Source organism: Electrophorus electricus, chromosome 6 (genome assembly GCF_013358815.1).
Source record: "Electrophorus electricus isolate fEleEle1 chromosome 6, fEleEle1.pri, whole genome shotgun sequence".
Taxonomy (NCBI): domain Eukaryota; kingdom Metazoa; phylum Chordata; class Actinopteri; order Gymnotiformes; family Gymnotidae; genus Electrophorus; species Electrophorus electricus.
This window is the reverse complement of record NC_049540.1, coordinates 12,432,818-12,448,741: the sequence shown is the minus strand read 5'-3', so window position 1 is coordinate 12,448,741 and position 15,924 is coordinate 12,432,818. Positions and strand designations below refer to the sequence as shown.

Here is a 15,924-nt window from a genome sequence, read left to right as displayed (position 1 = left end):
TGGTCTCGTTTTATGTTTGGTTTATACCAAGAGAATTTTCTACCATTTTCATTGTGTTGGAGGAAGACAGGGGAAAGGCTGAATAAAATTATATTGGGTTTTTTTTTTTAAACGTGCCATTGTGTTATAACTATTTTAAATTCAAATTTACATTTTATGAGGCATGTAATGTGTTAATATACTTAGTAAATAAAAACGTATTAGCAAAATGGACTAGCGTTCGTGTATTATTTTGTCAGATCGGAAGTGTGCTTTTAATGCGATGTAATGTGCGGAGTAATGCGATTTATTTTGGAGCTTGCAACACCAGATATTTTTATAGTATCCTCGTTAATGAAGGACTGGCAGCAGCAGAACGGGCAGACGTTTAGCGTTAGCCATCTCATTCAAGTAAATATTTGAACAGTAAAAGTGGGCTGTGTTTTTCCCGTGAGTTTCATACGACAAAGTCCCCGGCCCCATTTTTGCGCTAGTATTTTGTTGTGGGTTAGAGACAAGTGTAGTTCTGAGGGAAGTGCTTGGTCGCCCAGTAATCAAAGGTGAACGTGTGCTAGCCGAACAGTGTGTGTGTGTGCCATTTTCCCGGATGGAGTTCCGTCGCCATCTTTAGAGCAGAGCTGTACCGGTGGAGTGGGAACTTGAGCTGCTGCTCCGCCAGGAACCGCCGACCGACACAGACAGACTCGCCCACCTTCGAGCCGTTCCCATTGCCCTCACAGCATCGCCTGTCCCAAACGCTGAGCACCATGGCAGATCGAGAGCACTTTGTATACCAAGCAAAACTTGCTGAACAAGCAGAGAGATATGACGGTAAGTGGAATTTTGTTTCTGTGCGGTATTGCCAGAGCAACTAGGTGCACACTGCGGTGGTTATTCCCCACATTCCCCCGTGTGCTGGCTAGGCTAACTTACTTAAATACAGGCCGTTTCTCTCCCTCGTTTCCGAATTGAAGGCTCTTGATGAATGGGCAACTTGGTGTGAACGGTATTGTGCAGTATTGTTTGAGGGGGAAAAATGTCGGTTTAAAGAAAAGTGCTTTTCCGTGTCATTCACAAGGATAGGTTCTTTCGGCAGGCGGTCATGATTCATGAAATGGGAGGGGGAGCATGCAGCTAACGCTAGCATGTCCTAGCGCAGCTGTTTTGGAAAAGGCCTGGCGTATTGAAGCTCTGAGACACTCCGCCGATTGATGCTTCGAAATTAGCTATCAAGATAGCTTCGCATAGCTAGCTAACCTACCAAATTGTTTCACTACGTTCCTTTTAAGTTGTAGAAGTGAAATTGGCTAGTTAGCTAACCTAATGTGTTGTCCCAATAGCTATAAACGTTTAACCAACAGTAATCATTAAAAAAACACGCAAAAATGAAGACAGATTAGATTATGGTTTTGGCTAGCAATCTGACCGAGTCACGTTATGAACAAGATAGCTAGTTTAAATAGCTAAAGGTCCAAACTTAATCATACAGGCTTCGTCTTTACCGTGGGTAATGTAAGCTTATAAAACTATATACAACCTGTTTGGTTACATTAGCCTACACTGAACTGGGAACTACATTTTGTTTTCTATTTTAAACTTTAAGATTTGTGGCAACTGCGTAACATTATCTTGTGGATTTGGTTTCAAATGCGTTGGAATAATGTAGTTAGCATGCTACACTAGTTAGCTGGCTTGCTAGCCAAAAAGCTGCTGGCTAGATTTAACCACACCGCAACTCCTCCTGATATCTGAATCCAGTTGTTCGGTTAATTATACTTGTTTTCTTTACTTTTAGTCTTTTTACTTGTAAAATAACGATTATTCATGTTTTATCTGCACGCCAACTTGTTAGCTATATGATGAGTTCAAAATGGCGAAATTAATCTGTCCAGGTATGCTAGCTAGCTGGCCAAAGAAGTTACCAAGTGTTCTTAGACTGCAGAGTAGCTAACGGTACAACAATCTTAGGAATTTTATAAACCAGATCAGCTAATTGGGTCACTAATTAATTCGTGAAATAACAGTAAATTGTAAAAAGGCGTTTTTACGAACCCAATTACCCAGGCCGATGGAATACTCGGTGCGAAGCTATGAAATTGCTTTGTGCTATAACTTACTGATTCGACATTTTAATCAATCCTGTGGAGATTCTTTTACAGACGCGATAGGGAACACAGCCACACCCGCTGTGACATAAATGTATGCTTTTGCACTGAGACGACAATCCTGTCCGATTAGCGAACAGTCAGCTCTTTGAGTAAAGCAGAAACACAGACTCTCTAAAGTACTTTACAATAAAGCAGGCGGTTGCTATAGTGATAAGGCTGTCATCGTCGCCTAAGTCACGGTTTATGTGCCATGTTAAGAGGAGGAGCAGGATTTTGCGTGCGTGCGTGTGTGTTACTGCTCTAAATTACAAGAAGATATAGCCAGGGTGCTGTTCAGCCTTGAACATGTTGGTGCAAGTTGGGTCACTTTCTAATATCTAGGCCACTGAAGAAAAAGTGGCAGTGACAGTTGAGACCAAGCAGGATTATGGTTTCCTTATGGAAACGTAAAGGGCTTTACAAGTGCACTGTGTAGAACCTACTGAAACAAACACTCCTTTTGGGTTGATTCTAATAGTTTGAAAGCATGGTTTCCTCTTTCATGTACAATATCGCTTGATGGTAAAATGCTGACACATACTGGGTTAATATTAAATTCCATTAAGATATGACGGCGAGAATGACGGAAAAATTCCCAAATGACAAACATACCTCTGAACGCCACTGTAAACTACCAAACTGTTTGAGCCTTAAGGCTTTTAGGGGTCCTGGTCTAGTCTGGTCAGACCTGTTTAGGAATTAACAGTATAAGTTAAACAGCCTATTCTTGCTGAGGTTTTTTTCCACCTGAAAAGGCAGAGACTTCATGTTCTGAAGTGAACTAAGACACACCCTTCACTGCCTACCATACCATGACATGACACACCCATTGTTTCAATACTGCTTTAGCCAAAAATGGTCCTTTTTCCACAGGTTCACTGAAGACTGTACCTTAAGTGACAACCCCCCCCCCCCCCCCCCCCCAAAAAAAAAAAAAACATTTTATGCTGTGTCACTTCTAACTTTTGGGTTATGAATTGACTTGATTTACATTCATATTCAGACCTTATTTTGGCACTCAGTATGCTTCAGCTGTGTGTGTTGGTCTTCAATCTTAGGATATGTCACTTAATGTTGTCAGGTTTCACCTACAGGGCACAGATAAAGCTTTGTGAAATTGAAAAGTGGAATTTCAGTGAGTTTTCCACTTGCAGCTGACTTCTCTGCACTCAGCTGGCTAGGGTCAAGCCAGGGAGGTGTGAGAGAGAGAGGGAGCAGGGGGACTGATTCTCTTCTCTTACATAAGATCTGAAAAGAACAGAACAGGATGGCTCCCTTAAGCTTCCCTCACTGCGCATATGGAGCAGTCCGCTAGACTTGAGTAAAATGTCCTGTCTCTTCTCCTTCCAATAGCTCTGTCAGTCTTGCTCATGTTTCTCACCCTACGCATGCCCCATCACCACCTTTACCTTTCACCCTGCCAACCCCCCACCCGCCCTGCGCACTGTGAGGAAGTGCGGTGTCACTCCAGGCACAGTGGGAAGTGGCCTCCTCTGATTACCCAGACAACCTGCGGGAATTCCAGCATGGTGGTGTAATGCTGTCACCTACCCGCCCAGTTCCACACCACACTATCTACAGTAAGGAATAAGTCATACATCAGCCAGCCTGTCATGTCGTCGTACATCTCCCACTCTCACACAGCGTCGAGTTACGTCCTGGCGCTTTCATCTACAGTCAAGATGCTGACTAAAGATATTAATCTAATGTTTTCCTCGTATTTCACACGAGAGTCACTGCCTTGTTGCAGCTGCGTCATGCTACGTTTGCTTCACTAGGCTCGAGTTTGGAGTTGAGTTTCCCCCTTTCTTTGTGCCGCCCGTCCCGCAGAAGACTTTGAGTTGTAGCAGCATATACAGAAGAGCTCTGCTTACCGGCGGACCTACATTGGTCCCGTTCTTCCCTGGGTTCTTGCCCCGTGGCTATGGAATGCCATATGTAATCCCACAGCGCTTGAGTGCAGATCGCCTCCGCGCATGTGCTCTGCTACTCCACGTTCCCATTCCAGTGACATCATCTCCTTCATTCCGCTTCCGTTCTCTCAAGTCTGACGGAGGCCGTGCCAGCTCCTCTGCGGCCACATCATGATGGGGGGCCCCTCCCTGCGTGTCTGGGCTTGACTGGCGAATGCCTGCCCCTGCCACTGGAAACGGCTTATAGCCATGCCTGCATGCAGCAGCTCCAGGTCCTCATCCAGTGCACTGCAGCACTTCACGGTGTCGGCATTTTGTCTTTTTCCCTTTCTTTTCTTTCCCCTTTACACTGGTCTAAGGTCAGTACTTCACTTGGTCTGAGTAGTCATCACGCAGGGGAGGCGGGTCCTGGATCAGCACAAACGCACTGCGCCCATTCGCAACAATCAGTAATAAATGGCCACTCCTGCGATCTCTGCAAACGGTGCTGGCAATCCCCCAGCCTCTCCATTAAACAGAGGAAGAGAATGGGGGTGGGAGGGGGATGACTCTTAAAGGGTGCCGCCTTCTAATCTTTCTAAAGATCTGAAATGGATGAGAGTCCAAGGAAACACTGACCTACACACAGGCCCTCCCCAGGACAGTCACTTATAATAAGACCAGCAAGACTGGCAAGCTTTTGTTTCCAGGAATTGTCTTGCCGCAAAGCTCATTGATTTGCATGGGGTGCGAGTTGTAATGTGCTGGCGACGTCTGTGGACGATGGCGATCTGCTTGCTTTTGTTTTAAAGTCAGTTTAGCTGGCCTGCGAGTTCAAGGTCCAGGCAACGCTGGTGCCCACTTGAGGTAACAATATGCAGTATGCAAACTGGGCGATTTGGCCGCATTGCATCAAGCGAAAGGGTTATCCAATAGCTTACTCTATCCACACATCACGTGATGAGAGCGCAGGATCAGAATGAGGCTCCTTCCCCTTTAATCGAGGCTCACTCCATTTCAGCTTCTCTTTCCCTCGTGGCATTGGACAAGCCAAAATATTTTTGATCGTTATAAATTGATTTTTTTTTTTTTAATTTTATGGAGAATATAATCTTGGTGTCCAAGTATCTCCCGGCTGACTTTAGTGCCACGTGCTGTAGGAGAGAGCAGCGAGTCACTGCTCCAAATCCAGAGGCACAGTCCGGTGTTGCAGGAGTCCACATGCCGTCCCAGTGAGGTTGGCCATACTCTGGTGCTTTTGGCCAGGTTCGCTGCGATGTGAGCATGTGGGCTAATGGTTTAGCTCTCCCTGCAGGGCCACTCAGGGGCCCAGGGCCCTCTTTAACCTGCCACCTACTTCATGTCTGTAGAACTGGCAGTCGACCGCTCTCAACCTCCCCCTTCGCCACCTTTAGGGTTGCCAAGCAACCGGTTCAGTGGGAAAGGTCGAAGGTGAGCATGGTTAGAAATAACCACCGCCTGGTAGTGTACCGTTCCAGTGTGGAGTAAGTGCTCCAGTTTGGCAGATTCATATATCAGTGGGGAAACCATCATTGCACTCTACACCCTCAGAGAGGACCTAAGATATCCTAAAAATATATATAGGATATATAAATTAATCTAATCATTTGACAACACCTAACAAATACAAAAATGAGCGGTTTGTGTTTGAATGCGAAGGCTTAAATGAAAGAAGCCACTTTGACTCCTTATCAGAATTTTGCTGCCTCTGCAGTTGCTGGAAAGAATGTAGGTGGTTGGTGGTCCAGCTATAAAGGGACGAGCAATAGTAATTCAACGAGAGGCTAATTTCAAATGACAGTGAAATTGACCAATCATATTTTTCCCTCTAAATGGGTGGGCTTCGTTATCTCTAACTTTCTAAGTTCTGCCCACTGTGGGGAACACGAATAACAAGCTAGTGCTTGTGGTAAATAAAAAAGCCAGCTAGATTGTTGGTTTAACATGGAAGTGGGTAACATTACTGCTAGTGAGGAGGACATCGTTTCAAATTTATCCATGCTATTTTCTAGATTAACTTTTAATGGAAAGTGAAATGAATATTAATTACTGATTTTCCCAAATAAACCATAACGCATTTAATAGTCAGCTGTGCATAATCTAATAACATCTTATTTATTAAAGACATCGTGTGTTTGTGGTGGTAGGTCCATTCACTGCCCATGGTTCTGTTGCTAATAGCTGCTTGGCTTTGTGTGTGCTGTCATGATGTGAAGGCTTATATGAAACTTTTTGTATGGTAGGAGGAGGTGGCTGTCACGTGTTTTGCCCCCGGTCCATTGTCTTCATATTCTGCTGAAGTGAACACACAGCTTGTGTGATGTGTTTACTTGTAAGGAGAATTGGCATTTTACTTAAATTAGCTGAGTTTTGTTTGGGCAATAGCTCTCAGCCTCTCATTGCATCGCTAGGGCTGGACTAGTGTTAATTAATTCTTGTTTCAGAGCTGGAATCGTCATAGGTAACCTTTTGCAGTACTATAGGACAGAGTAAGACAGGCCAGTAGGTTCCTCAAGACAAGGGAGTACAGTACTCTGCAAAATTATTAGGTCACCATTAGATTTGTTGTTTTAGCAGTGTATTTCTAGTCTCTCTTATAAGAATACAACCAGAAAACATAGGGCATTTGTATGCAGTATTAAACAGCTTGTACAGACTACTCTCAAGTATTTAGTGCGACCCCCCCCTTTGCTAAAACAGCTAATCTAAATGGTGGTCTAAGACTTTTGCACAGTTCTCGATATAACATAAAACGCAGAGGCAGATTTGTTGGGTATTTTGTTTTGTGTTCCCCCCCCCCCCCCCCCCCCCCTCAGATTTCGCCCCCCAAAGTTGATTTGTCTGAAATGAGGTTGTCCGACTGAGACTTGGCTGATCAGCTAGTTTTGGGTTTCCTTCTAGCACAGTGAAGGTGCAGTGTTGGGCTTTGGATTTACTCTCATTGATTGTGTTATTGGTCTTTATTAATGTATTGTTAAATAATATTTTTTGTAACAGTTGCCCTAACATTTGTATGACTGAGTGCCTTTATATTCACTTAATCCTGTTTTCATGTAAGCAACATACTCTGATTTCTTAGATTGGTGTATGTCCAAGAAAGCAGATAAAGAGGGCTGGGTTTTGGCTGGTAATCTTGTTTTTTCAGTGCCTGTGTACTCTGATTTTCTTTTGGGTTTCTCAGTCTGCACGTGCACTGTCCTGGAAGTGGCTAACAGAATGAAATCCAACACCCACGAAACAGCTATCAAACATTTTTGAGAGACTCTCTGACACACGGTACATGTTTGAGGAAATGCAGACTATTAGAATTTGAATTGCGCACCATTAGTAAACATTAGTAACCATAAAATACAAAGTATTTGCCGGTAAATTGGGTTCATGTTTACATAAAGCCACTGCAGGAAGTTTGAAGTTTACGTCACATCATTCTGTGAAGGTCATTGACTGGTTGCAAAGCAGAAATCCGATTGTTGTCTGACTCATGTAAACCTGGAGCTCTCTCGTTATCTGAATACCCAAGCGCACGTAAACACATTGATAGGATTACTGACACAATCTGATTTGCTGCGGTTACTGGATTATTGAGTGCATGTCAGTGCACTCGCTGTTGGGCATCATCTATCATATCATATATAGTGTAGTGCCCGTGTCATACTTTTAGTGAAGTTACCGCCAATACCAAACTACTCATCAGGTGTGCGACAGGCAGCAATAGAAACAGACTGGCATGGTCAGTGGGCGGCGACCCAAGTAACGCCGAGGGTCCGGTCCCGGTGCAGAGGCAGGGCGGACCCGCGTCAGCTGGCTTGGCACTGCTGTCAGCCTGGGCACTTCACTCAGAGCGTGCTGGTACGGGTGGCCGTTTCCCCTCCCCTTCGCCCATTCATTTCAAGGAGGGTATGCGGCATCGCTGCCCACCAGGACGTATCAGTTCTCATGAGATTTTCCCAGGAGTAAGTAGTAAATGTGCGAGGGCCAACAAATGTATTCTGGTTTAAGGGACTGAAATGCGTTTCTTAAAATAATTGTAACCCAAAAAAGGGTTGTTTAGGTTGGCTAATGGCACACAATCCTGGCATGTTTGCCAACATGTGACTAATACAGGGCTGTGTAAAAAACAATTCTCTCCTCCTCTCCCTTCTTCTCCCTCTCTGCTCTCTCTCTTTGTGGGTTTGTGGGTGTTTTTATTTTGGTGGTGTTTTTTTTTGCTTTGTGGTTTCTCACATTCGTGCACATGTGCACGTTACAGGCCAGAGTGGGGCGAGAGGCTGTGTCCACTGTAAGCGTAGGCTGTTGTTGGCCCCCTACCCACAAAAATCTTGTGATTTTATTTATTTATTATTTAAATGGTATGATTTGTATCCTGGCTATTGGATTTGGTCAAAATTGTGTTGGAGGTGCCCCTTTCCCTAATCGCTTACGGCGGCCGGAAGCCCCTCCCCTAATCGCGCACGGCTGCTGCTGCTTCGTGGAGGCTCACCGGCAGCATAAACGCTCGGCGAGAGGAGGCTAGCCTCCTGGCTGCGGGATAAGAACTGTGAGAGAGCGAGACCGTTAACGGGACTTGCCGATTAAAAAAAGTAGGGTCTAGATAGGATTAGAGCACTCTGTAATTAAGCACTTTGGGTTGACTCGCACTGGGGGGTGTGGGTGTGAGTCCTCCAGTTATGAGCCTCTCCCTGGGCTGAGATCACAGCACTTGGATTTTTTAGCATGTCTTTACGTCCTCGCACATGTCTGACGCATGGGGAATGCAGTCTGTGCAGTCGGCAATCTTATGTTCCTATAAGCAGACTAGTTCCACTTTTCTAGCTAGCTAACTTTCTAGTTGTTTGGATTTAGTCATCCGTCCACATGTAAATGTGTACTCGTGTTTTTGTGCGACACAGTTTTTGAACGTAGTTATTTGTCGGACAGGCTTATACGCTCATGGCCCTGTTTGCAATGTGATTTTATTGCTAAATTTTTAAGATTGTGGATGGCTTTTTGAGGTCATAAAAAAGCTAAACGCTAATGAAATCAATACCGAAGCCAATCACAAAAGTATGATGCGTTATAACTTCGAACAGTTCTAATGTGAACATGTTTGTTAAAGGTATACTCTGAGTAAATCTATGTTCATATCCAAGGTAAGATTATTTGGCGTCCCTTGCGTAGCATGTCCTGTGTGTTATGTAACATAAAACACTGCTCATATGATGTGGTAGGTTGGGAGCAGCGTGTCCTCACCAAAGTTGAAATGAAACCTACACCACCGCACAGGCGTCCCGGCCAAACGACCGCTCTCACCGGGCTCAGGTCACACAGGCAGCGGCTGGGCTGGAACGGCAGCATCTGAGTACTGGAACAGAGCGGGTGGGTCGGGTCTGGGGCATTCGGTAATACTTGTGCCTCCCAAGTATTGTATTTATCCTGACACATCTCGTGCTTGTTGTTTATGGGGGTGTGGAGGGAGGGACCACTAGTGCATCCACTAGGCAGCGTGGCCGAGACTCAGCCCTGATGTCGAAAAGAACACGATGACGGGTTTCTTCGCTGTGTTATTACTTTGCTCTAGGCCTACATTACGGCCAGTGTCGGGGCCGCACTTTGACCCGTGCAACTGCGTACCTTTAGTTTCAGTGTGCTTGGGGTCGGACCGTCATTGTGTGCACGTTTGTAGAAATGGTGGAGTCCATGAAGAGCGTGGCGGGGAAGGACGTGGAGCTGACGGTGGAGGAGCGGAACCTGCTCTCGGTGGCCTACAAGAACGTGATTGGTGCGCGGAGAGCCTCGTGGAGAATCATCAGCAGCATTGAGCAGAAGGAGGAGAGCAAGGGAGGCGAAGACAAACTCAAAATGATTCGGGAGTACAGGCAAACGGTGAGCCCCCAACCCCTGCGCGGCCCACCTGCTTGCTGAGCGGGCTGGGCATTGCCCGGATCCAACCGTGTTTGGTGTGCTGTCAAGAAGATGCTTTTCTGCTGTGCGTATTGAATATTAGTAACTTGCTGTTTATTTCTCTTTCTGCGTAGGTTGAGAAAGAGCTGAAATCTATCTGTAATGACATTCTGGACGTACTGGACAAACACCTCATTCCTGCAGCCAACACGGGAGAGTCGAAGGTTTTCTACTACAAAATGTGCGTCTTTGTTCAGAGCAAATACCCCCCCCCCCCTCGGGGGGCCACTTCCTCCTTCCCAAATAGCCACTGTTTTCTCTAGCCTTTAGCGTTGCGTGTGGTGCTCCCATAAGAATTCTACAACCTCGACCGTGTCGGAGAACAATGTCTGGTAAAAGGGTTTTAAGAAATGTTTTGCGCTTGTGCATGCAGGAAGGGTGACTACCACAGGTACCTGGCGGAGTTCGCCACGGGCAATGACAGGAAGGAAGCGGCGGAGAACAGTTTGGTAGCGTACAAAGCAGCCAGCGACATCGCCATGATCGAGCTGCCCCCCACACACCCCATCCGCCTGGGCCTGGCTCTCAACTTCTCCGTCTTTTACTATGAGATCCTCAACTCCCCAGACCGTGCCTGCAGGTAGGCCCTTAACCAAACAACAAAGCCCAGACCCCCCGACCTTCAGGCTTGACCTTCAACCCTGACCCCTATACCCAGGTTGGCAAAGGCAGCGTTCGATGATGCAATAGCGGAACTGGACACACTCAGCGAGGAGAGCTATAAGGACTCCACGCTCATCATGCAGTTGCTACGTGACAACCTGACACTATGGACTTCAGACATGCAGGGAGACGGTAAGCCAGTGCGGCGTACGGGTCTGCCGTTGAGGACCTTGGCTTTTGAGTGTGTGAGTGTGGGTTTAAGTTTGGCACTTTTGAGCGTGGATCTGAGGTGAGTCACTAGCTGCACTCTGATTAGATAAGCCCACCAGGGGCTACCGCCCAATCTTGTGCATAGTTTGATTCATCTTAATGAGTCCCAACCAGCCCAAATGTAATTTTTTTTCTTATTAATTTTCTTTCCTTTTCTGACATTCTTGGTCTTTTCCCTCTGTCTCTCTAGCAAAAATCAGCGTTGTGTTCGTCTTTCTCCTACTATAGATCCTTTAATTCATGTCCCCTTTGCGCTAACATCTCTCCTCCATCCTACTGGCATAGATTCGTAAGGACCTCCCATCTCCCCATTCCCTGTAGACCTCCTATCTGTAAGTCATCTCCTTTCTGTGCTTCCTGTCCTTCTCTCTCGCACGACCGCTGCCAACTCCGCTCTTGCTCTAATTCGCTGTCCAGGTGGAGATTTGTGGGTTACTCTCACAGACATTCGCGTTGACCGCACTGAGAGCTTCTTTTTGCTCCTGTCTCTTGCCGCACTTAAGCCTACATTTGGACCGTTCCCCCCCCCCCCCCGTGTGTTTTTGTGTGCTTGTTCGAGTCACTTAAACGCAACCGGTTTCCTCGTTTTCAACGAGGATCCTGAGGTCGGCTTGTGTGACTCGAGGCACACAGGGCCGAGAAGCAGCCCGCGTACGTTGGCACAGAGCCACACCTTGGCCCAAAGTTTCCAAGCTTTGCTTTTTCTAATGTTGGCCTCACTCACATTTGGTGGTATTTTTTCCCCACTAACCATGTGCTACCCCCGTCGTGTGTGGGGCACGCAGCGAGCCGGCCTAATGAGTGCTACATCACCGCTGGCTATTCCTGTGCCTTTTGTTTCTGGGCCTTTTGTCGCTCTTTGTTAATTCCTTACCACACATTACTGTGAGGCAGTTAGCCACGCAGTTGCCATGGTTGCGTTGCCAAGCACAGCTGCTCAGAACCCTGGTGGAGTTTTGCGACTAGTCAATTAAGCTTAACTAATGTTCTTTGCCTGGAGTAGCTCTAGTTTAGTCATTCAAACGTCAATGTTTTTTATATATATATATATATATATATATATATATAAACACATGCAGCACACCGCTATGTAAGTCACTGATTGTCACTAAAACTCGCACTTCTTTTGCTCGTGTGTGCTTCAAAGTGAGTGCGGTATGGTGTGTGTGTGTGTGTGTGTGTGTGTGTGTGTGTAATTGTGTGTTGTGCAATAGCTCTTTGTGAACAGACATATTTCCTGATGCTCGGTCTGTCCATGTCACAGGCGAAGAACAGAATAAAGAAGCACTGCAAGATGTCGAAGATGAGAACCAGTGAGACATCATGGCCAACATGGGACATCCCCAACACACACACACACACACACACACACACACACACACTCTCTCACTCTCACTCTCTCTCTCTCTCTGTCTCTCTCTCTCTCTCATATCCCAAGTGTATCATCCATGTCCCCTCAGGTCTCCATGGTGTCATAGAAAGAGCTCCAAATCCACCCTCTTCTCTGGCGCTCCCTCACCGTTTCCATTCTGCACTGTCCCCCCTCCCGTCCAATACGTCTCTGTCTAACTCTCTACTCTTTCGGGTTACGCCTTGGGCATTTTCTTCCCCTTAGTTAATTTTTTTCTCCCCTCCTCTCCATTTAACTTCCTGCAATCAGATTCACACATGAATCGGTCCTCTAGAGTGAACAGGCGTCGTGGAGAGTTCCCCTCCTGGTTTAGTTGTTCTACCTGTTGCAAAGCTTCCCAGAGAGGCTTCTCTAGGCTTTTGGGCATAGGCGCTTTTTACGTCACGCTTTGCTTTTGAATTAAGTACGTGCAGCGGCAGGGTGTTATCGTCCGCCAGATTCAGCGCACTGTTGCGTAACTGGAAGGATTCTTCCTCTGCTTGTTCTTAAAGGGACGGCCGTTGTTTTAAGTGCCCTCTGTCTCTGTCTTGCCTGCTGTGTGGGTTTTAAAGCGGGCTCAGGCTCTTCGACATGTCGCGAACATCTCTGCTCTGACGCATACAAGATCTCCTTTCCCTCTGCTCCACACACGTCGCCGTCTATGCATAACGTTACCACAACGTTCCTCCAACGTTGTACGCAAACAGGCCCACGCCTCCCAGTCAGATTTCAGAGGATGGCTTGTAGTGTCTGGCTTTGTTAGGGGAGAAAACCCCCCGGGGAACTCTTCAGTATTCCATCTCTCTTGGTTCCGATGTAAACCATAAGCAAGAAGGTATTGCTGTTTGTTTCTCAAGTGGATTAAATGAAATTAACACTGCACGTTTTTTCTGGGTTTTTTTTGTTTGTTTGTTTTTTAAGTGTCAGCTCATTTATTCAATTTCTTTGCTCCACCTCTCTCGTTCTCACTTTCTCTCATGCTCTAGATCTGTCCATTTTTCTTTTCTTTCATTCATTCTGTATGTGTGACTTGAATCTGATTTGTACTACTGGCTATTCTGACCGGAGCCAACAAGCACCGTCTGTATTCTTACTGAAACACAGCATGGGATTAACTTTAACCTTCAAATAAAAACAAACCTAAATTAAAAAAAAGAAAACAAAACACGGGATCCTCACGTTTCTTCATTCACGTGTGCTAGTTGAAGAGCTTTTCACTATAAGGTGGTCTGTGCGGTTCTGGTGTAGAATAAAGGATCTATCTTTAGTATGCCGTAGAAACGATACAGAATATTTCCACAGTAGAAAGTGGCATGTATGGTTGCCCAAATCTGGCCCCACAAGAACTAGTTTGGTAACTGGTGTCTGTTAACCAGTTTTGGTAAAAGCATAAATGAAAGCAAAATTGCAAATCTAAGAACTGATGATTTTTGCTGTGACCGCTGAACCATCTTTCTGTCCAAGTCGCTTTTAGTGTTTGAACAATCCAGTAGCTGGTGCTACATACAAATTAACAGCAGAGGGTGCTAGCATCCTACATTAACGTAATGTGCATAAGTGGAATCTAGTTATTTTAAATTTGACAAATAGTAGTATTTCTTGTGATGGGTTCAGGTCAGGGGCACAATCCAGTGATTTGCCTGTCGGGATATTGCAAAATCATAATAGATGGTGTAAAACCACAAGCCAAAGCTGATGCTCTTCAGAGACATGTACAAGGGACACTAGTGTTATTGCACATTGGTCTGTTTATTGCACTCAACAACATACAAACTTTTCTGTCACTTTATTTGAGCCTACATGATAAAGTTCCTCTTTTTCTGTTTAGGAATGTCATGATCTCAGTGGAATAAAAGTATTTAAGAATCATCAGGTTTTCATTGAATCCCTTGTTGAAGCCAGACAGTACGAGAACAATAATTATTGATTTGTTCTCCATACAGGATCGGCACATAGGGAAACTAAATATCATCTGTTAAATTGAACAACAAAAAGAAATTAACGGTGGGGAGGAAACCAGGTAATTATTTTTTAAACATGAGTACTTGGAATAGGAATACAGTCCTCAATCCTCCTTGGAGGCTGCAAGTGGAAGAGAGAATACAGTGTAGAAAAATACTTAGTAACCAGTAAAGCCTGTTAGACTGTTGTGTTTTTAAAAACTCATAATGAAGAAACAAAATCGACAGTAAAATAATAAATGCATTGCCTTTTTAAAATGAATATATACATCAACCAAGACGTCTGTTGTTTATGGAAAGCCATTGTGAAATGGTGGGAAAAATCAAAACGTACAATCAATTCGCAACCCAGAACTGATGATGTAAGATACTTAGAGGAAGAGTCAACCAAAAATGACATGAAACCAATGTTTAAAAACATGCTCTGAAATGCAAGTCATGTAGCAATATATTTTATGCTGTTTTTCTCTTTATAAATATTAAAAACATCACAAATCTAGGCTCTCACGAGTTCTTTATAAAACTAGGTAAATTGTTTAGTAAACATTTAGCAACAATAAAGATGACTTGTACTTTTAATACTAATTGCTGTACACACATATAATATATTTTGAAGAGTTTCTCTTGGTAATATAAACATTGATCGTACCTAAACATACACATACCATGATAACAAAACCCGTAGGAACTTTTATCAAACATTGACACTGCAAATAGAAACATATTAAATAGTAACAATGCTATTCTATAAATCCTAAAAAATCCAAGTGTTCATTTCCTACCAAATGATTCAAAGATCTGTTTAAAAGCTGTGAAGAAAACTATATGAACATCTCTGTGTGCAGGAATGGTACTAGTAACAAAACTGCATCTTTATTAAAAATCTCATTACTTCTGTAATTACTCTGGTTCTCTCTTTACATATTCAGACACCCTAATAATGACTCTCACGTTCAGAACACATTGGGACATCCTTGTCCACGGTTACGGAAGTATTGCTACAGTCAGTGCAAACATATACTGGAATTACAACACCACAAGATTACTTACATCATCAGGGGTATACAAACGCGAATCTAATTCTATGGTAGGAGGCAGGAAGTTACAACTGAATCAACAGTACCCATATAACAGGTGCATGCATGTCTGATCAGTGTGGGTATATTGTCTAAAGAATCACAGCATGCCAAACATACGCAAGAGGCCCTTGTTCTACAGCCAATTCTCGCCATTTGCCTAACAGTTGGAAAGGTTTTTCGTCTCGTGATATAGTCCGTAGTTCCTACAGTTCCTAAGGTGTGAAGGTTCGTGAGTACACATTTGCATCTTGCGCTATATAGTTTCTATAATAAACGCAGCAGGTGGCAGGAAATCACTACAACCAAGAAGATTAAACCTTTGTTGCTGGATGCAAAATGCCTTCACTAACGCTCGTTGCCTTCAGTACTGCGTCGCCTTTTTAGGAAGTAAGCACCACGTTTCATGGATGAGGAGGAACGGAGACTTGTCCTCCCGAGTGATATAAATAAATGACTAGTGAAATTTGATAAATAAAATAAAAGCTTAGACCGATAGTAGGGTGACCTGCATCGGTGCTGGGAGGAGACCAATCCAGAATCTTGGTTTGGTTCTGAGTGGTAAGTCCACCCGTCTAACTGTTTCCCACGTTTAGTTTCAGTTCACAAAGTGTTTTCCTCTCCACTGTCTCTGGTACTCCCCCC

General features: G+C 44.7%; 1 protein-coding gene across 3 annotated transcripts; it reads left to right on the top strand.

Annotated features, from left to right (window-relative positions):
- Nucleotides 1–504: 504 nt before the first annotated feature.
- On the top strand, nucleotides 505–14,111 carry ywhae2 (tyrosine 3-monooxygenase/tryptophan 5-monooxygenase activation protein, epsilon polypeptide 2). Of its 3 annotated transcripts, none has more exons than XM_027017703.2 (7): nucleotides 505–810; nucleotides 9,702–9,901; nucleotides 10,054–10,160; nucleotides 10,353–10,559; nucleotides 10,638–10,774; nucleotides 11,081–11,184; nucleotides 12,117–12,208. In XM_027017703.2, exons 1-6 carry the CDS (start codon nucleotides 747–749, stop codon nucleotides 11,143–11,145), a joined length of 780 nt encoding a protein of 259 aa, XP_026873504.1. In that variant the 5' UTR covers nucleotides 505–746; the 3' UTR covers nucleotides 11,146–11,184; nucleotides 12,117–12,208. The 3 variants fall into 3 exon arrangements, with proteins under 3 accessions (XP_026873504.1, XP_026873506.1, XP_026873505.1); XM_027017705.2 differs by having other exon boundaries at nucleotides 516–810; nucleotides 11,138–11,184; XM_027017704.2 differs by lacking the exon at nucleotides 11,081–11,184 and having other exon boundaries at nucleotides 516–810; nucleotides 12,117–14,111.
- The last annotated feature ends 1,813 nt before the right edge of the window (nucleotides 14,112–15,924 follow it).